The following is a 23,129-nucleotide window of genomic DNA, read 5'->3' as shown; positions in this document are numbered from 1 at the left end:
TCAATATAGAGGTTTTACATTTGGATATATGAAGTTGGCTGAGAAAATATAGTATAAAAAGTTAACTTCAAATTAAAACAGAGCAATTCCAGTTAAATTAAAAGCACATTAGTGGATTTTTGTACCAATGTCACCTTTGATTGTTCACTTTCTCACTAATTCCATCACAAACATTGCCACTGCTGTCTGAATCTCCAGCTTCCTCTGAAGACTTTTGCAAAATGTATGATACAGTTCCTAGATAATGCTGGTGTGGCAGAGTTTCATGAGGTCTGTTATTTTCTCTCCTTGAAGTTTTCGTGTTCCATGGTATTTTGGTTCCAGCTGGAAGACAGTATTGGAATTTCAGAATTATCTGGAAACTGACAAACTTTTGAATTCTTGATCTTGGAAATTTCTGAAAAAACATTTGATCGACATAGCTTTTGTAATATTGAAGCTGTGTCACCTTAGGTTGTATCTGATTTCCTTTACTGTCAATTTTAGTATTTTTCCACTGTTCTTTCTGCATAGCACCAAGATCCAGGAACTCATTCTGGTCCATTTCAGTGAGTTCATACAGTATTTGTTTTCAGCCCTCTCCGTACTGGCATGGACTGAACCACACTCCATTAAAGAGTGGCCAGGCTCAGAGAAGCATTGCTGTATCATAGGATCATTCATATTTGTATTGCATAGAGAAACATGGCGCTCACATTAACATTTTGATTTTGTCCTCCACAGGTGTCTGAGAACAAAATGACTGGATGGCTTTCAGGAATTCTTAAAGTATATGTTGAGCTATTTTAATTGATCAAAGTCTAGCTGCACCTTTATGACATACATATTTTCTGTCTTTCCTGGTACCAGTACTGTATACTGTGAGATTTAAAACAGCTACTATTCTTTTGTAGAAAATGGCCTTAGTTATTATGTTTGGGCAGCATCTTACTTCTTCTAGCTTAAATTCCAGTAAATGGCATTCTCCTGCTTGGCCCACTCTTCCATTTTTTTCTAGCTGCCTCTTTTCTCTTTAGGTGTTCCGAGTCCTTGTCTTTCTCTGCTAAATGATTTTCTATGGAGAGATTTTGAAAGCGGTGTGGTCACATTAATCTTTTCTAGGCACAAGGGAAAGATGAGGTTAAACTCTGTATTGAGTGTTTCTCTGTAGAGTTAGCATTTTTGAGCAGTAACCTGTTGCTCTTCGCACAGTTTTTTATACGTTTAGTGCATTATTTGTACATTCAGATCTCCTGGTAAGAACTGTCGCACAGTGCTCTGTCGGCAGTAAAGCAACGGAACAGTAGGAAAGAATTTTGCTGATCCCAAAACTGAGATGCACCCCTTCCAGACAAAATAACAGGAGTGCCACTACAGCTACCTGTCACTAAAATAAACAAATAAACTCACAACTTTGAGATACATAGCACTTGGTTCTCGCCAGGAGAAGAGCTAGAGACACATCGTTTTGACACAACATCCATCTGATTACCGTGAGAATATGTGCTAAAAAAGCCGGAAACAGCATTTTTGCAGATATGTTCCTGTGACTCTCACATGACTAAATGACCTGAAGTACACTAAACAAAATTTCCAAAACTATTTTTATATGTGCCTGAAAGTTTACAATCACTGTGTGTTACTTGTTTTGCATTAAGAAATTAATTTGTAATTTAAAAAACTGTGTTTCTCAGCAACTGGCATATGGTGGGAATTACTAGAAAGACAGAAAAACAAACTGTAGGATCAGGAAACAGATTATACTGGAAATATGATTATGAAGATAGTCGGACATGCGAGTATGTGGCCAGTTGATAGATGGACAAAGGAGGATTTTGCTTGAATCCAAGACATGTGAATATACTGGAGTTATGACCTATCATCATTAGACGGGGAGAAAATTTTTATCTTTAAAAGCTTTCTGACAATTTGTGGTTACTGCATATACACTTACAATTTTGAAACAAGCGTGTTGCTTCAGTAGTTATAGAGTAAACTGCTGGCAGTGTGTTGGTATAGATGTCTCAAGAACAGATGCTCTTTGGCCTGTATATTTGCCACGTCTTTGCAAACATATGTATTGTATTTGAAGTAGACTGCAATTGTAACTTTATTTAACCTGCTTAACATTATATCCAAGTATGATGGATCATAAAAAAAGGTCACTAGTCAGTCTGTATTGGGTAAGATCATTGGGGAGAAAGGGGTGCAGAGCACTACATATCTTGACACCTGAAACCAATATTTTCCTAAAATGCCAATGAGTAAGCATCATGCCAACTTATAATCATATACAGATGAGACTAGGCTTTGAGTGCCACTTTATTAGCACTGTATTTTGTTATTTAGCAGCTAGCATTACAATATTATTGTCAGCCTGTAATGAATATAGACAAGTTTTTTCTCTGAATGGTGATGCCTGCCTATCCAAATTCTATCTGCTGAAATTAACCTGCACAGCTGCAGTTGGAAACTGTATCCGATCAACAAAGGACGTAAGGTACCCATAGACTGACCACTTATTTTTGTAATATCAAGCACAAATATGAAAGACGTAATAACTGTCAGGAACAAAACTATTCTTCAAACTTTGAGAGACTGGTATTGCAGCTGTGAGAAAATGAGCTTACAAATTTTGAGTGCTGACCACATCTCTACCGATTCCCAACAGATATTGGAAATATAGCACAGTTGCATTTACTGAAGCAATGAAATATTCTATAAACAACGAACTGCCATTTATGCATGCTGCCAAATTAGTCATGTTGTTTTTTATTACAGTATGGTGTTATTGATATTCTACTTGTTCATCCCTACAGTGGCAGACAACTGGACAGCATAACTGTGTTTTTAATTTAACCCTTGAGCGGGCATGCCGATTTTCATAACACGAATGGGCGCACGGGTTTCTTTCTACACATGTAAAGAATAGCTGTCTTTATGTTATCAAGTACATATGTAGGTGGCAAATCATAGTTTAATTGAACAAAGTTAAAATAAACTTACATAATATGCACTAAAGCACTGTTTACCTAAATAATAATGAAATAAAACTTCCATTATATGACTCTGTTGCCATGGACAGGTGTTACCCCCACTAGAAGAATTAAACAGCACAGTTGCATCAGATCCCAGTCAACTGTTCATCTGATTGCATATTAATTTGTAGATAGCTACCTCATTGTGGAACTGTCCTGCTAACTTATAATGTGGGTAATTTTCCAGCACCAATCATAATTTTTTTTTCTGACAAAGCTCGCTAGTTATTTTATATTAGCTGCTCACTTGGATGTATGGCAACACAATTTATCGCTATGTTAGTTGAAGCAATGATAAAGGAACAGGTATAGTTTTGCAGTTGTGAAGCAAATAAGGAAAGGTGAAAAACAATTTTATTTGTGTTCAGCACACTTTATATACAGGTGTGCTTACTCGAGGGTTCACCTGACAATCAACAATGTGATCAACTGGCCAGTCACGGTTGCCTAATTAATAACCTCACAGCAAATCCACATGCACGGTTTTAAAATAATAACTATAGATGGTACAACAGCCAGTTACATATGTTTCGGGTAACTTTTTCCCATGTATTATTCGATAGTTTTCATTTCCTTTCCACTGCCTTCATATCATTTGTAAACTTGTCGTGTCCTCTAATCTGCACCAGTACAGGGCTCTGTTAACCAAGTAAACCAAGTGAATGAAAGCTCCACCTCTGCATGTTCCACTTCACACCCATGTTTATGTAATTTATAATTCCAGTGGGCTGCCAGTCCTACCAAATGCAGAAACATTCTTGTTTTTATTGATTTATTTGAATCCATGCAACCAATGCCATAAACAGTAAGGTGTAGCCACTGAGTTCATTATTCTGCCCTTGGATACATCTGTGGTTACCCTTACTAATGATTAATTTATAGTTCAAAGTTAAAGGAAAGTGTCAATATTTATGTATGATCAACAGTAATAATTATTATTGTCACTCTTATCACCCATTTGGGATGGAGTGCAACTTTGTTGGCTGGAATGCAGTAACCTGGAAAGAGTTAATGCACTGTTGGTACATCTGCAAGGGTTGAAGTTGGTGACATGACATTCTTCCTGCTTTTCTGCACAATTACTTGCATATCCTCTTTCTGTTTTCAGAGCAGTCTTAGATCTGTTTCATTTACGTTAGCAGCTGTCGCTTACGCAATTACCAAAAGCTGTACAAAGCGACAGAAGGCTATTCTAGGACACTCCACTCGAAACCTTTGCTCCGTATTTAACTCCTGTTTGTGTTTCAAGTACAACATAAATCGCAATACTTATTACATTAGAAGTGTGGCATATTTACATCATTTAATATTATTGTGAATTAACATATTTTTAATAAACAAACTACATTACAAACACTTGGCAGTAAGCAATGAGTGGTAACAACTTCATCTGACTTCCACATGTTGTGAAAATATTCTGTCAATAATCACAAAATCATTTTGGGCAGTTATGACAGAAAACTGTAACTTATAGAACATATCAAGAATAAATGGGCTATCTTGCATTAAAATGTAGTCATTATCAGCCTCTATGTTTCTACTCAGTGGGATGTATATTATGAGGACCGACATCAGCAAAAAAATTCCGGCTAGTGCAAGCCTATCATTTCGGCTTTGGCATATCATAAGGGGTAGTCATCATCATAATCATAATTATCATCATCATCATCTTCATCATAAGTTTTCTGCTATAGCAGCAGGTCCTTTCTGTCTCCATTTCATGTGATCCACTGCTTTCTTCTTAATGACGGTGTCTGTGCTGCCATCCATTATATCATCCAGGATCTGAAATTTCTTCCTCCCTCATCTCCACATTCCTTCCACATACCCTTCTAAGACTGTTTTTATAACCTCCTTCTTCAATCTTAATATGTTCAATCCAATATCGTGTCGTCCAATTAATTACATCCAGCAACTCTCTTTGTCTTCCCAATCTTCTCAGTACCTCTTCATTTTTCACTCTACCCATGCAACTTATTCTTCCCATGCTCCGTCACAACCACATTTCAAAAGCCTCCAGCCTTGCCTTGTCTTTTCTTCCTGAATAACGTAGTCTCCATTTTGGAAATTAAACTAGTTTACAAAATTTTAATATCCACGGATGTGGATACAAGACTTGTGGATGCAGTGGATATGAGGACAGTATTTCTCTTAACTGCACATACGCCTACTGCGTGAATATAAGCAACTTATTATGATACACATAAAGACACTGATGTAATCACAGTACAATTATCTGCAGACTGTCTATCATTGCTTATAAATCTCTTTTTTGTTAAAAAAAATAAAAGACAACAAAGAAGAAGAGGCAAGGAATTATTAACAGTGCGACAATGTGTAGTCAATCTATCAGACAAAAACAATGTTAAAGTGATTGCCAGATGCTTGAAGAAACTGGACATTCAAAACAAAAAGTTGACCAAGGAACAAACTAAACACAAAAATACATTTGGAGAAAATTCAGTTACAGTTACTATAGCACTGTGTGTTGCCTTACATTTCCATACTATTGGATAGTTTCCTATTATCAGCTATCTTCCTTTCTACATGGAAAACTGACTCCCTGTATTTTTAGCAAAAAACAAAAAGAGAGTGAACAGTTAAACTATTAAAGGGAAGTAGAACACATTTATTACTTTTGTTAAAGGAAACAAAATATTGGTTTACTGATGTTTCCTTTGCTAACAAATATGTACTAAATGGAAACTTTCACTAAGCATTGTGTTTGCTGTATGAGACTTCTTTAGTTTTCCAATCTTGAGCAATACATATAAATAACAAAGTTACGTCTCTTCCACAATTTATTTTTGTATTAAAATAAAATATACAATTTTAGTACAGACAAAGTTATAAATTCAGATTGTGACAAAATAAACTGTGATCGCACTGCTGATTTTTAAAATCTTGTGTCCATTTGCATGCATCCCTCAGTGAGAAGGTGAAAATTCACATATCTTAAATTAGTGAAGACATTTCTGGACGTATGAAAATTGTCTACATTACAATCCTAAAAAATGGTAAAAATATTTGTACATTCATTCCTTACAATTAATCAATGACCAACTGCACAATGCAACAACTGATTCCTTAATAACGACTAAACCCTTTTCTGTCACTGTTCCTATGTTCTCTCCGGTAATTTCGGTCACGATCAGAACTTTTTCGTTTCTGTCCATTTCCATGCACACTATAAGGATGATTTCTACTGGACCAATTTCCCTGAAGGCTGTTTAAATGAAAAGGTGCACCAAGATAATTTGAAGTTCCCCTCTGACTTTCATATAAGTTCCTTAGACCTGTAACTGGATCTGAAGGTCTCATTCCTGGGCTTAGCATCTGTTGTCCAAACTGAAGCAAATGGTGAAAGTCCGGTGAAGCACTTGGTTTCGAATTTGAATTGACTGGAGCAGAGTATGCACGTTGATGGGACATGTTTCCAAAATTTTTCTCGTTTGGTACCTGCCTTGATTTGAGTTGTAAAACCTTATTATACAATGCAGTCCCGTCAAATAATGCTATCGCGTAAGGTACAGAACTTTCGTGTTTAAAGACAACAAACGCAAATGAACGCTGCCTGCCATCTTTATCTTTAGGAATCCTCACTGCCTCCAATGGACCAGCCTACATGTAAAAAAGACAAAACATTGTGTTCATTTCAGTTGCAAGAATAAGAATAAAGTCAAATTATATAGTAAACTATCTGTAGTCAGTGAAATTCATTTGAAAAGATGGAATACATAAGAAGAGAGAAACATATAGACTTCTATGCCAAAGAATGAACAATGAATGTGTTTAAGTAGCATTCATTCAGTGATCAGTCTTCCTGGCATGTAACAATATCCTACTTTTCCTTTCTGGGCATTCAAAATGTGAAAGAGGACAATGATGAGAAAGATTATGACAATGTTGATGGTGCGTCAATTTTACAGACAGTTTCAACAGTTTGAATACTTGGAATTTCTGCATTTACAGCAGAAAGGTGTGAATACTAACCATCATGTGTACAAGAATATATCTGTAAACGATGGCAATCAGATATTTAAATACATTGCTCAATTTTTTTGTAAACATATCTGTGTGAAAACTAGTTTAGAAAGTAAGTATGTACATGATACTTAACACTCATTCTTTACGATCAATGTACCAAGCTCACTCTTTTATATTTCAACATTAACAGTCAGATATTTAGCTTATAGTGGCAGAGGGGCACAATAATTTATCCAATACTATGTACACTCATGAGCAATTGTGATAGTTTCTGTAATCCACTCCTATTGCCATGGAAAATGTCGAATGATTGGGATGTCATCAGATCTTGCACTGCCAAGGTAGATGAGTGCAGGATGACTGAGAGTCAAGTTATCAGCAATTCTGATTGGGGCCAAATTCGAGATGGCCAACGGATGGGACACTTCATCTCTAAGGTTTTGCAGGCACTGAGTTTTTCACATGCTACCAAGTCAACAATGTACCATGATGACATTGATTCAGGGAAAACTGCCAGCACGAAGAGAGAATTGTTATGGGCTGTGTTGCTGTTATGGCTAACTGTCTTGTGGTTGACAGTAGGAGTGAACAAATTGGCCAAAACTTACAAATTCAGTGGCTGACAAATTTCAACCAGTGACTGCCCATAACATCAGTATCACATTCTCATTGTGGAATGCAGAAGCCACTATGTGTCACAAGTGTGTCTGCTCACATCTTATAAGGCACACAGATTTGTACCGGCAAAGGAAAATCATCTGTGCATGATCAGCGCATGGAGAAAGGGCACTGGGACTGATGAGTCACACACATTGGTACACATCTATGGCACAGCACATATATATAGAAAACCATGTATGACAATGTGTCATGCTTGCCAGATACTGTAAATATTCTTGTGTGGATGATGTTTACATGGTATGAAATTGAGCCTTGATGGATCGGTCATTGTCTCTCACAAAAGAATGAAATGGGTACTTATTGTATGATCACATGCATCCATCTGCTCATCTACAGCATCCTGTGGGGACATATACCTTTAAAGCAAGCTAATTTACCTCTCTATCACTCTCAAATTGTATGAAAATTGTAACTCACCCCCCACCCCCAAAGCCATGGAGGTGATTGTGCACCCTTCCCCAGATTACCTGACCCCAATCACTCTCAGCACACTTGTGATTCCATTGAGCAAGATGTGTGCACCATAGACACCAAGCTATAGTTTGAGTGGTCATTGATGTGGATGACTCCCTCTTGCTTTCAGTGTTTTGTGGAATCCATCACGATACATTACTGCCGTTGTCAGGGTGTAAAGAGATGCTACACACTATAAAGTATGTCTTTCTGATTCAATTGCTCATGAGAGTATGTCAGCTTTGATACTGAAAGTCATCAACTATGGTAAATTTGAATAAAAGTACACTTTAAGAAACACTCATACCTGTTGAAACAGGGCACTTAGCACACTCATATGAAACAGTTATATATACCGTAGTTTTTAAACAGATGGCTGTTTAATTTAGAAGCTGTTGTGTATGCATAATATACTGTACTGTAATGAAGTGTTTTAAACAATATGTTATAATGCCAACTGAGCTGCAAGCATTCAACTAGTGCATCTTTTTAACAGTTGTGGCAACAAAAATATAAATATCAGCAACAAAAGTATGCTATTAACGAAATGACTATTGATCGCAGCGACTGACTAAGTCGTGACCAAAACATAAGTGCACAGACAAAAGAAATCCTTCAGGAGAAAGCAGTTGCAAGATTCAGCATATAACAACTTGTTTCACGCCATCGTGGTCCTTGTTAAAAGTGAGTTAATGTTTGTCTATGGTATTGATGTCTGTAATATTAGCAGAGTAGAAGCAGGAAAGATAGTGCAGGCAGGCAGTCAGTCATGTTATTAGGAAAGGTAAGTCTTTATGTGCAATCGAGGAAGATCACCATGACAGTCAATATCTGAAAAAACCACTTGGAAGAAATGAAATAAAGAGAACATTTTTAAAATGATAAGGAAAAACTGAGAGGCTACAGGACAATCGTGAAATATAATATATATTAACCATCCTGTAACCTCCCTAACTTATCATTTTATGTATTTATGCCCTATTACATATCTACCATAATGGCAGCTCCGTAACAATGTTCTGTGTATTGCCATTTGCTTGAAAACTTCAATTAAACCATGTAACTATTTTTGAAAGTGTAATAATACTTTTTTATTTATAAGAGAGAGATTTTACGACAGACAGGAATAAATCACAGTATGTTGTTAAAATTAAATCTCTTGTAAATTATAAGCATTTTGCTGTAATTTTCACTGAGGGAGTGTATTATAATTGTAGAACTGACCCGTTTCGCATCATATAGAGGGGTCTCAATTATGATCCACGGGACACGCAATTAAGTGGTACACCAAAAAAAGAAATAGATGCCAGCGTGGCATGCACTTATTCAGGAGGTTGGATTTAATCTTTAGTTACGTCCACAAGAGCAAGCAACCAAAACATGACTTGCACGAAAATGAGTTTGAAGTTATCTGTCACTTTAACTCTGATAACTTTGGGAAGGTGAGTCTGGAAACAATGGAAGCAACTCCTGGCCCCCACATACAGAGACAAGGGAAAGAAATGGTGTCCAGGAAAAGTGCTCTACCTTTTCACAAAAGCAAGCACCATACTTGTGCTCTGTAGCAAGTCCAGGTGTCTATAAACTAGAAGACTACACAATAAGGAAATGCCTAAATCTTTCATGTGATTAAAGCTAAAATCTCTTAATACAGTGACATTTCAATAAATTTATGTATTGCTACAAATTATGGATCGATTCTCAAAACGTATTTGTTCTGGTAATTAAAAGACGATACATAATAAACTTATAATACAACAATGGCTACTACAATGCTAATGAACGTAGTACTGTTTGATGATATGCCGACCTGAAGTCTACAGAAGTTCATTTTACAACTGTTTCAGAATGTGTAATGCCAGATTTCAAAATAAAGAGCTTGGATAAGACAGAGCAGTCTAAGTTATGTATAGAACTGTCATAATTTTGTTTCACCATTAGGGTAGATCTACAAGCTGTTGTCACAGTGCCATATACAGAAGTTGTACTGGTGCAAGCTTTACTCCCTTTATTTCAGTCCACTTTAAGTGAATTAGTCACAGCATTTTGGTGACATTCTGTTGGATAATTGGTGCTATGTCATTCCAAACTGGAAAGTTCTGTTAACCCTTTAACTGCTCTGGACGTGTTAACTCATGTGCCTTTGCACCTGTCCCTGTATTCTCTGAATGTGTTTACGCTCGCCACCAGTCCTTCTACCTGGTACACTGAACGTGTCTACGCGTATATGGATTTCTAGTACCTAAATTCTCTCTCTCTCTCTCTCTCTCTCTCTCTCTCTCTCTCTCTGAGTTTGCAATACAAAATGGAGTATGGGATTGTGCATACTGTATAAACAGATGAAAGGTTACAGGCGACCTTAAAACATTCAAAATGCTAACTACAAATTAAATAATCGTAATTTAGATGGTCGAGGCTAAAATAATTCCTATGATTCTCTGCATTCACTAGTGCATGGTGGAAGATATATGCTGTTTTATCACACCTGTGAACTATTTATACCATTCTATTGGTCAACTCTATGTGCAATAAATTTATCATCCCATTTGACACTGATGTTCATAATGATACATATATAAGTTCTAGGTTCTTTATTTATTCTTCTTCCTAAAAAGTTCCTGTATCCCAGTCTCCTCTGCTGTTACAAGTTTTACTGCCCCAGTGACCACTTTTCACACAGAGATTGGCTGAATGTTAAACTTTATGTACCACACCTGTTCCTGGCGTTACTTTCTTTTTATTTTTCAACATTACACTTAGCTTATCTAAACCCCCATCATAAGTAATACAGCACTAGTTCTGCAGGCATTTTTGTTGTTGTTTGAACATTTTTAATGTACAGGCTTCAAAGTGACCCGCTGTCATATTTTATGTACGGCACAGTTTATCATGACAGACGATGTGTTGACATATAATCCCCTGACCTCAAAAGGCATTAAGGAAATTTTAAAAAGAGTGTTGCATTTCGATGGTAACAATGCAATGGTTGGTACCAGAATGAGATTTTCACTCTGCAGCGGAGTGTGCGCTGATATGAAACTTCCTGGCAGATTAAAACTGTGTGCCCGACCGAGACTCGAACTCGGGACCTTTGCCTTTCGCAGGAGAGCTTCTGTAAAGTTTGGAAGGTAGGAGACGAGATACTGGCAGAAGTAAAGCTGTGAGTACCGGGCGTGAGTCGTGCTTCGGTAGCTCAGTTGGTAGAGCACTTGCCCGCGAAAGGCAAAGGTCCCGAGTTCGAGTCTCGGTCGGGCACACAGTTTTAATCTGCCAGGAAGTTTCATATCAGCGCACACTCCGCTGCAGAGTGAAAATCTCATTCTGGAAACATCCCCCAGGCTGTGGCTAAGCCATGTCTCCGCTATATCCTTTCTTTCAGGAGTGCTAGTTCTGCAAGGTTCGCAGGAGAGCTTCTGTAAAGTTTGGAAGGTAGGAGACGAGATACTGGCAGAAGTAAAGCTGTGAGTACCGGGCGTGAGTCGTGCTTCGGTAGCTCAGTTGGTAGAGCACTTGCCCGCGAAAGGCAAAGGTCCCGAGTTCGAGTCTCGGTCGGGCACACAGTTTTAATCTGCCAGGAAGTTTCATATCAGCGCACACTCCGCTGCAGAGTGAAAATCTCATTCTGGAAACATCCCCCAGGCTGTGGCTAAGCCATGTCTCCGCTATATCCTTTCTTTCAGGAGTGCTAGTTCTGCAAGGTTCGCAGGAGAGCTTCTGTAAAGTTTGGAAGGTAGGAGACGAGATACTGGCAGAAGTAAAGCTGTGAGTACCGGGCGTGAGTCGTGCTTCGGTAGCTCAGTTGGTAGAGCACTTGCCCGCGAAAGGCAAAGGTCCCGAGTTCGAGTCTCGGTCGGGCACACAGTTTTAATCTGCCAGGAAGTTTCAATGGTTGGTAGGTTGATTTGGGGGAGGGGACCAAACAATGAGGTCATCAGTCCCATTGGATTAGGGAAGGATGATGAAGGAAGTCAGTCATGCCTTTTTAGAGGAAGAATCCCAGCATTTGCCTGAGTGATTTAGGGAAATCATGAAAAACCTAACTCAGGATGGCCGGACATGAGTTTGCACCTTTGTCCTCCCAAATGTGAAGAAGAGTATGAACATGGAGGACATACGGATTGTGATTCCCCAGGGAGATTCAGAAATGGACAAAGAAGACAGTGAGAATGACATGCAAGCACCTGTGAGGGGAAAAAATTAATTACTGTATATGCTGACAACACAGAGAATATGCTTCAAATTTTACAACGTTTTTGGAAAGTTGATGCACTGCAAAAATGGCAAGTCTTACAGATAATTATTTGTTGAATCTCACTGTTCAGTATACAAATCAGTATATTCAGAGCATAACTGATTCATTTCAACATGACTGTGGTGCAACAACAATACATGTCACTGAACTAAAGGCATTAATTAGTCCTTTAGTTTTAATTGAGGTAAGCAAAAGAAACACAAAACTCTTGAAGCTCTGTGGGGAATCAATGAGGAAAGGAACTGAAAAATTCATCCTTGTGATGGACATAAAGTGCTTCAGATTCATCATGCAATGCCTCCAATTTGATAATCTTGGCATTCATCAAAAAAGAAGAGAAATGGACAAGGTTACAGAGACATATTTTACTTGTTTGTATGGAATTGTCCAGTTGTATATTGCACAACAATATGTTACAGCAGACAAGGAACTGGAACAATTTTACGGTATATTGATAATTTTTACTTATGGACCGTCTGACAGCAACTGAATAAAACACAATTTTGGTGCCATACGCGTTTCGCCTTTATTTTCTGCAAGGCATCATCAGTGGCCTGGAATATGTACATATGTTAGCTATTTAATTTACATTTTTGTCACTGTGCCTATAGGTTATAAACAGTTCTGGTGGTTGGTATTTCCTATTAAGTAGTAATGTTTTGAACTATACTTACAGGTTGCGTGGACAATTTCTTACATATTACGCTCCTGTTGCATTTTTGGTGTTGTTGTTCTTCTTATGAATGCCAATTTGCAGTTTTTTCCCACATACCACAGCACTATGAACTGAATGCTTGTTTCAATGCAATGTTTTGGTTTCTGTTGCCGACTGTCAAATGTTTTTACCAAAGATCGAATGTTACTGCCAAACTTTTGAGTGTAATTATTGAAGTATCTGTGATGTGTGTGTCTATATACCTGTTTGTGTTTGTGTGTGTGTGTATTTTTTTTTTTTGTGGCGCTGTGTGTGTGTGTGTGTGTGTGTGTGTGTGTGTGTGTCCGGATGGTGTGGGGAAGAGTTTTTTTTGTTTTGTCATCATTTCCTTTATTAGGTGTAGTAGGAAGCCTGTGCTGATGTGTGTTTGTTCATTTATCACATGTTTGTTTTCTGCTATGGCTTTCTGGATGTGGAAGTTTTCTTGCGTTTGTATAAGATGTTTGTCTTGGTTGCTTATTCTCATTATTTTCATTTCTTGTTCCATGTTTGTAGGATGATGGTTATTGTGTTTTAAGTGCTCTGCAAATGTGGAATGGTTTGTTTCATACTTCCAACATCTGATATGTTCTTTGTATCTTGTTTAAAATTCCTGCATGTCATGCCTATGTGTACTGCACCACAATTTTGACATTAAAGTTTATATATTCCTGATAGTTGGAATTTGTCCTTGGTAGCTGGCTGGCTTAGGTGTGATTGGAGGATTTACCCAGGCTTATATGCTATTTTGAAGCCCTGTCTCTTTAGGATGTTTGCAACTCTGTGTGTTAATTTATGTGTGTAGGTCATGGTGTACCATCTGGTTCTTTTCTGTGTGGTGTTGTCATTGTGTGTGTTTGTAAGTTTTCAGTTTGTGAGTTCTTTTGTATTCTGGAAATGTTGTGTTTGTTTTGTATTTGTGTTTTTATTTTTTGATTGAGCCTGTTTACCACATGTGTGTCATACCTGTTGTTCCTAGCTATTTGTATGATTGTACTCATTTCTTGTTCATAGTTTCTCTTGCTGAGTGGGATTCTGTTTAATCTATGTAACATGTGTCTTAGTGCTGCAAGTTTCTGGCTGTGGGGGTGGTTGGATGTGGAATGTATTATTGTGTCTGTGGCTGTTGGTTTTCTAAAGATGTTAAATGTATGTTTGCCATTTTCTTTTTTTACTGTAATGCCAAGAAAATTTATTTGATTTTCTTTTTCTTTTTGAAGTGTGAATTTTATGTTCTGATGAGCTTTGTTTATTTCTGAATGGAGTTCATCTATTTTTTCACTTGGCTCATCTACCAGACAACTAATGTCATCCATGTATCTGTACCAATATATGATTTTGAAACTTTCATTAGTGGTTATCTTTTCAAAGATCTGATTTTCTAGGTGACTGATGAAAATGTTTGCTAGTGTTCCTGATATTGGGGATCCCATGGGCAGTCCATCTTTTTGTAAGTAATATTCTTTCTCAAACTGAAAGTAGTATTGTTCAGTTGTCAGTCTGAGCATATCTGTTATTTCTTTTATTGCATCTGTGGTGAGGTTGCTGTGGGATGAGAGATTTTGTTCTATGATTTCTATTGTTTGAAGATGTCAAAACTGGAACAATGTTATTGAAAAGTCAGCTTTCGAAATGGTCCCATCAAGCAAAACAAAAAAAAGCATTGACATCTTCGTCTAGTGAATTCAAGACTGCTGTACATGTTTGTTTGGAAATATACACTGGGTTGTAGCCTGAGGATTGTACTGAACAGCAATAAATTCTTAGATGATGTTCTGAAACTGCAAGAGCTCTCTTATATACTCTAAGACAGAAAAAAAAGAATGCGCCATGAAAGAATTATCCAAATGGTATGGAAATTGGTAGATGTGAAGATTGCTTTGGACCATCTCTGGCATTTATGCAAGCAGCTATTCAGCTTAGCACTGATTAACAGAGTTTTTACATGTCCTCTTGAGGGATACTGTGCCAAATTCTGCCCAATTAGCACATCAGATCATCAAAATCCTGAGCTGGTTGGAGGGACCTGTCCATAATGCTCCAAATATTCTCAATTGGGGAGAGATTCGATGAACTTGCTGGCCAAGACAGGATTAGCTAAGCAGGAAGACAAGTAGTAGAAGCTCTCTCTGTGCACCTAGGCATTACCCTGCTGAAATATAAGCCATGTTGCCATTAAGGACAGTAAAACTGGGTGTAGAATAATCAGATTGGGGCTCAATTTGAAACAAAGACTCATCACTGAACACAATTCTGCTCCAGTCAATGAGCAAACAAGTTTTTTGGCTTCAAAGGTAAATGGCAGTTGGCATAAGGGCACCATGAACTCAGCCTCTTTCTGTGAGCTGCCTATTAATGACCCTTCTGATCACTGAAGCACCAATTGGATTGACGATAATAATGAATCCAGGACTCTGAGTGCCTCTCTGATCACTGCTCAGACATCAACCGGTTTCTTATTGACACTGTGTTTGGTCATGGATCACTGACTTCTACCAACAATGCTGAATACTGTTGATACCTGTATCAATATCAATTTGTAACCAATTTGCATATCTTCTTCATGGTGCATCTCTCTCTCTCTCTCTCTCTCTCTCTCTCTCTCTAAATCATGTTCTAAAATGATATGAGACAGTTGATAACGAGACAATTCTCTTCTTATTACTCTGCTGTGTTTTGAAGCTGTTACTTGTTTGTCAATAATGTGTCATAAATATGCAGTTGTTGAATAAACTTTGATGATAATAATAGAAACCTGTTTATTAGCTATTCAAAGGGTACTTGGTGATTTCCTCACCACTTAAATTTGTGAAATGACTTGAATGTTGCACTTTCTGCCCAATATAGGCTTTCATCAAAATGCCAAACTTTTACAAAGACACTACGACAGAGTAACATTTTGTTTTTAAAATGGTGACTAGTTAGACTGTGTGGCCAGCCCATATCTGTTTCATCTGACTTACCTCTTTTATTCAATAATTTGGGTGACAGTATGAAACAGTGGTGGTACACACATTAGGTGAAGGTCATCCGTGCAGGTTAGACAGAAAATGTATTAATACACAATGGATCAACAAGTCTATATGGGTAACAGTCACTGGAAAATGATTGAAAAGTCATTTCAACATAAATTGTCTGAGAAGTCTGGAGACTGATTCCAATCAATTACAGCCAGGATTTAGCATAATGTAAAAAACCCGAAAATCAATTTCCATCTGTTACACAGACAGGTAGGAAAAAAATTGGGAAAACATTACAGAATGTGAAAGCAGTTATGGTGTGTTTTATCAAAATTTCTTATTCACAACTGATTAAAGTGACCTAGATAGTCCAAGAGGCAATTTTCTCAAAAAGTATAACTTACCATTTTTAGCACAGTTTAAATGCTATTTATGCTGCGATTTGCATAAAAATAAATATTTTTTTGAAAATATATATTCTTTTGTTTATTAGGTAAAGTTTGGTTACCTCTGTCACAACATATAACACTCAAAATTTATGCAAATGAATAAGTACAAATTTGAAATTAACAATTGCCAGCCAGTACAAAGTAACTGAATAGGTGTGTGTGGGGGGATATACACGGTACAACCGTAAAAGATTTCGTATGCAACATATCACCATGTCCCAAAACCGTCGCATCTTATTCAGTAATAACTTGATTGTTTCAACAAAACTCTGAACAAACCTCCTTTGTAAAATGATGTCTAATCTAGTATGCATATATCCAAAAGAAAATTCATACAATCAACCATGAACAACATATGCACCAAACGAAAATAAGTTCACTATTTCATTATGTTCTGTCACAAAGATAAGAAAAATACCATCTTTTGCAACTGAACAAATTCAGTGACAAAAGACAGAATTTTTATTGCCTATTTTTATTATTCATATGATAAAACGTAACTGAAGTTAGGAACTCTGGGCAGTTGCTGCAAATATTAACACACCCCCTATTTCATATTAAATGACACATCCATTTTAAGTTCATTGCATAACCCAATAATGTAAACATTGTTGATAAATTTCAGAGTACCTCAATGCTTGTAGGTTGAGAATAGTATATCTTTGATTCAGTTGATATATTCCTTTCATTTTTTTATTTTCAAGTAAGTAGAGAAAGGCTCAGTTATAAATGTTGGCGAATGAAACAAAAAAAAGCTCATGTACTTGCAGTCTACATCAGCAGGCAAATTCATTAAAAAATTTGAAAGTAGTGTGTGGTTAGAAAAGCCAGCCTAAGCTATGAGATTACCTGCAGCAGAAATCATCAAAACAATAAAAACTTCTAACATGGCATCAATTTATTTGTTTTCAGGGTTTAACAAGAAGAGTTAATTGTGTAGCAGTCTTTTCAGATTATTTATCAATTACATAGGTGAGCCATTTAATAAAATCTACATAATTTCTAGTGGTGACACCAAACAATTTCTTGTTCCTAGAGAGAACAATACTTTGTAATTATGTACAAAACTATTAGTCTCGTTACTAAACTTCAGATTGTAAAATTCAGACTGAATGCTGAAAAAACTCCTTACATAATCCGCAGTCAGAATAATCAACTGAAACGAACTCAAATGTCCATGATAAAATGCTGTCTATAAAATTCCTAAAATTGTTATGCAAATTTAATTTAAAATTTATGTTTCATGTCCACTGTCACTTTACTGGTGTTAAATGCCAATTTAGACAACAATATATTTGAACATTAAGAATAGAGAATATTATCAACCATACTCTGTGCCACACATGACAATCTGTTGACTTTTCAATTTATTTTTGAGCTCTGGTACAACAATTACTTCTATTAGTATTATAATGCATTGCTGATATTGAATCAAATCACTGCACTAACACTCACATACCTGATGATAGGAATAACCTATATCTGCACCACATAAAACAAGTTTAGCAAACATTCACTACTAACACTGGGTTATTTCAAAAGTGTAAACATAGGGAAACATTATACGACTTTCACACAAATTCTCGTATTCAACAGATGGTTTGCTACTTTAATTTCAATAACAAATATCAAAGGAATGGGTAAGCAATTTAAATTCAGCACACATGGAAACTACAATATGAAAAAGGACAGATTGCTACTCACAAGAAGGAGGAGGCACTGAGTAGCAGACAGGCACTACGAAAAAGACTGCTAAAATATTAAGCTTTTGCATAAAGGTCTTCTTCTTGTGGTGGTGGTGGTGGTGGTGGTGGTGGTGGTGGGGGGGGGGGGGGGGACAACTTACACACACATGTACACTGTCTCTCAGTGCTGTTTTGGAAGAGCTTAATAAGTTAGTAGTCTTTTTCACTGTGCCTGTCTGCGGCTCAAAGCCTCTTCTGTACAGTGAGTAGCAATATATCCTTTCCATGTTATTGTTTTCCTTCCTTGACCTTCCATTATTTGACAAGTGGAAACTAAATACATCAAGGATATTACAACAGACTAGTAACATTTCATGGGCTAGTAACCTGAAACTTAGATCACATACGCAAGTAATAACAAATAATCAGAGAAACAGTGACAAAAAGTATGTATTTCCTGTGTAATCATTATATTTCACCAATTACCAATAGTGACACAATAAAATTGACATTAATCTGATCTCAGAACATGGAGAAAAAAAAGTATTTCTGATGATGAGAGGGACAGATTACATCATAAATTTAAAAAACATTATTTGACTATCAAAAATGCAGCATAGTAGTAAATAACTGTAGAAAATAATAAGAAAACACAATTCAAAATAAATGTTGTTAATATGCCTCTTACACTCTCTGAAGCAGAAAAGTAATGATATTTATTGATTCTTCTGCCACATGATATTTAGTGATTCTTCTGATACATCTTGGTGAAACAACTTTAGAATAGTAATGTCTAGTTACTAATTGCAAAAACTGAACAAATGAAGAAATATGGATGGACACAACACACACACACACACACACACACACACACACACACACACACACACACACACACACAAAACAGACTACCTTCACTGAGATAAATGGATCTATCTACAGGGTGTACCAGAAAAGATGTGACAAATTTTAAGGGTTTTTAAAAATTTTTCTTTTTAAAATTCAGTCTTGATCGCACCACGGTACAAGAACATAGATGACCGGTTTTGGTCATATCACATGACCATCATCAGACCCATGGCATCCTTCGAAGATGGTAGGTGGAGCACTCTTCTCAGCAGCTGTTCTTGTGTGATCAAGACTGAATTTTAAAAACAAAAATTAAAAAAAAAAATTTTTTTTGATTGCTGTTCCAAAAATGTTTATTAAAATTTTAAGGGGTTGTAGAGGATGTCTTGAAGAACAAATTGAGGATAGGAACCAGTGTGCAGAAATGTCTTCCATTCATGCTACAGAGTGTTAAATATCAGGTGATGGTGCCTGTCAGTAGGGCCTAGGCCATCCATTTGGCAGCAAACACGAGATTATATGCGGACAGACTACAGGCAGATTGTCTCACAATGTTGTTTGTTATACAGCGATTGCGAGTGACTGCCCCTGGAGAAGATTGAGCTATATGCTGTGTAGACAGGCCATATTCTATGAATGTATTGCTTTGTTGCCTTGAGGGATTATTGTTTCAGACATGGGTTTTCATTTGCAGGTTGTTTTTCTCTTGTGTACTGAAAAAGTTTAATGATTTTAGGGGGTTCCAGGAGAAAAATAAATTGTGGATGGAAACCTGTGTCGAAACTATCATCCACTGAGACAACAGAGCACCGCATTCATAGCAGACAAAGCCTTTTCTACACAGCAGCTAACTCCATCTTCTCCACCAGTATCTGTGGCAATCAGTTGCAATCACTGAATAACAAACAACACTGCGAGACATTCTGTCCACAGTCTGATGGTGTACCAAGTCACGTTTGCTGCTGAAGGGGTGACCTAGTGGCAGGTACCGGCACCTGTAACTTCGGCACTCTGTAGCATTGCTGAATGAAGTTTCCAGACATAGATTCCTATCCCCGGTTTGTTTAAGACACCCTCTACTACCCCTCTAAGTTTGTCACAGTATTTCTGGGACACCCTGTGTAATAACAAAGAGTAAATTTTACAGGTGATGGAAGAAAATTTCTCTCTCATTAGCATACTGTACTGCTTGCCTTATTTCTATTGAGGAAGGGTCTGCTTAAAAGTCACTAAATCTAGATACACAATTTTTAATTTGCGTTAACAACCAGAGTCTCACCTTCATAGTTTATTCTCATTTTGATGATTGATAGGAGTAATTATCCTATCAGACTAATAACCTTAATATGAGTTAAGCCTATAATGTTGTATATTTTTTTTATTAAAAAAAAAAAAGGCTTTTGCTTTGTTGCAGGTCTCCTTTTTTATACACACACCATGGACCTTGAGCAGTGAGAAAAAAAATCTCTACCTAACACTTCAAGCTTTGGCTGAGGTTTATGAAGTATGTGGAGAGGCCATTATATAAACTGGAATTGTTCTTTGCAAACTTGACTGAATCAACCAAAACAAAAATTCACCCTGCTCCTGGCTCTGCTACACACAATTTCCGAAAAAATGACAACTTTTTGTTGTTATCCTCGAAGAAAGAAGAAGGCAAAGCCACTTGTGCATACACTCCTCTTCCACTGCACTGTCACCAAACCATTGTCCTCCAAGATGTTCTTTCCACGGTCTAAAAACGTGACAGTCACAGGGCCATGAACTGGGATTCTAAGGTGGATGTTCAGATTTGCCCAATGAATTTTTTCCAGTCTCTCCTCGTTGAAACAGCAGAATGTGTAGCAAACAAATTCCAGTAGTTGAGTTCACCAGTGACATTGGCTAGAGCGCTTCCATAGCTCATTCCTACTGCCGATAAATTTTCAAAAGATTTACGCACCAATTTTCTGCACAAATGTTTTTGTTATGATGCTTGTCCACAGTTGTCTTTGGCAATGTATGTTTTTCACAGCTACTCATCCTGCTACAAATGTTTTGAAAAGGGTTTCTTCCCCATGGTGCCTCCTCAAAATTTCCACAGACTTGGTACATTCCTTCACAGAAAACTTGAAGACTATGTGTTGTGCAACCGACTTTTGTACCTATAGCTTTACATGGCGGCTTGACTTTAGTGGTTATGGCATACTAACTGCAGCATCACAATGCTATTCCAGACATCCCCAACAACATCCTGTAAAGGTCAAGTCCATTTCTGTCTACTATCACAGCTGCCAGATTTAAATTCCGGTTCATATTTGACGTGTGCGCTTGTATGAAGTTTTACTCCTGAACCGAAGAATGGGGGATACATCAAATTTTAATTAAATTTATTTAATTACTTCAACCCACACATTTGTTATTACTGAGTATATGGCATGAAAGTAGTTGTATGGGGAAGATACACAAATACATGTAAAAGATGATTTTTCTTCATTTTAACCTTTCACAATTAACAAACAATACTGGTTGGGAGCAGGAGCGCTGAGTACTGTTCTTTCCATTTTCTTGTTACAGAACCCGAATGACTTGCGAACAGATGGCAGATTAGAGTCCCACACATTTGTAGGCCCCTACAACAGCTTCCGAGTGTTGGATCGGACAATATAGGATTTGTTTGGAGTACTTGATTATGCATCATCTTTAAATTCTGGAAGACAACAGTGGAAGCTCTACTTAGAAATAAATCAGTAGTAGCATTTATAGTCTATTAGTCTTTTGCCCTGCAGATTCACCCTCCTAAGTGTTTAACACATCTCTTCCCTCTCTCTGTTTCCACCTCATCCTTCGAACTCTATATGTCTATCTCCTCCTCCCCACTCTCTCTGTCACTTTCTCCTCCCCTCCCCTTTCTCTGATCATATCCTCTAACTCCTATCTTTTCCCATTTCCACCTCCTCCTTCCTTTCCCACATGCCAACTGCTGCTCTACACCTTCCACTTGCCTCATGCATCTCCCCCCTCCTCCCCCCTCTCTGTCAATTTCCTCTTCCCTCACCTGTCCATTTCTCCTCTACCCATCTCAACCTGCCCCAGCCACATTTGTCGGCATGTGTAGCTGGGAGCCACGTTCGTCGGCAATGTGTAGCTTCTGCAACACAGTTCAATAAAGCAGGCTGATGCTACTACCACAACATGTTTATTATGCAGGGCAGGCTACACATCAGGGGCTTGTCAATCATTTAACTGCCCATAACATACAGGCCACCACACAAAGCATGTCGATGCAGCAGCCGATACTACTTCAATACAACATGCCTGTCATGCAGGGCGGCTTACATGTTGGGGCCTGGAAAACAGTTTCGTGCCCTTGACAAGTATGCTGCCCTGCAAAGCAGGTTGACTTGGCAGGCCAATACTGTTCCCACACAACATGCCTTTTGTGGAGGGCAGCCAATAAGCCAGGGGTTGGAAAAACATGTTTTTGCCCATATCTCCACTCCTATTGGAGCTAGGAGATTATAAACCCAACAGTGTTGATACCCATGAGGCCTGCTGTTTTTGAGGCAAATTTTACTGACACTGATCCAGGTGTTTGGGAGATCTCAGACACACACAGCTTTATATATAAAGCAGATTTGACATTACCATTCCACAGTTTGGAGAGTATTTAATATAGGTTCAAAAATCAATGTTTTCTTCAAAATTATTGGTGAGAAAGGAAGCAAATTTTATCTTATGAATTATGTTGATCTCTTAATTAAAATATGAAATACAAATGTAAAGAAAGCTCAGTATTTGTTATTAGTAGTCTTTAGTCAACTTACATACACCTGCCACGAGTGTGAATTCACATAAAACCACCAATAGAACCAGTCACTTTAGTACATTTTAACCTTGTCAAACTTCAGGAAACAGTAAATAATTTGAAAAGCAAAAAGTTGCTTTATCAAGTTATCACTGGAAATGGAGATCCAGTCCAAGAGAAAACTGTCACACACACATGCATTTAGAGTATGCAAGTCATCGTACAGTGTATGGGGTAGGTTCTGCCATGCCATCATCGATTATCTTCCTTTCTATTGTGTCATTTGTGGTTGTGAAAGGCACCACTGTGAGCACA

General features: G+C 37.5%; 1 protein-coding gene across 2 annotated transcripts in view; it reads right to left on the bottom strand.

Annotated features, from left to right (window-relative positions):
• Positions 1-5,800: 5,800 nt before the first annotated feature.
• LOC124619232 (RNA-binding protein 7) overlaps positions 5,801-23,129 on the bottom strand; it is a 36,243-nt gene continuing 18,914 nt past the window's right edge. For both annotated transcript variants that reach the window (XM_047145474.1, XM_047145473.1), the window contains exon 2: positions 5,801-6,638. In XM_047145474.1, coding sequence (XP_047001430.1) covers positions 6,105-6,638 — 534 coding nt within the window. In that variant the 3' untranslated portion in view covers positions 5,801-6,104. The remainder of the gene's footprint in view (positions 6,639-23,129) is intronic.

This window comes from Schistocerca americana, chromosome 6, assembly GCF_021461395.2.
Source record: "Schistocerca americana isolate TAMUIC-IGC-003095 chromosome 6, iqSchAmer2.1, whole genome shotgun sequence".
In the NCBI taxonomy this organism is placed as follows: domain Eukaryota; kingdom Metazoa; phylum Arthropoda; class Insecta; order Orthoptera; family Acrididae; genus Schistocerca; species Schistocerca americana.
The sequence above is the reverse complement of the archived record's forward strand: the minus strand, read 5'-3'. Positions and strand labels throughout refer to the sequence as shown.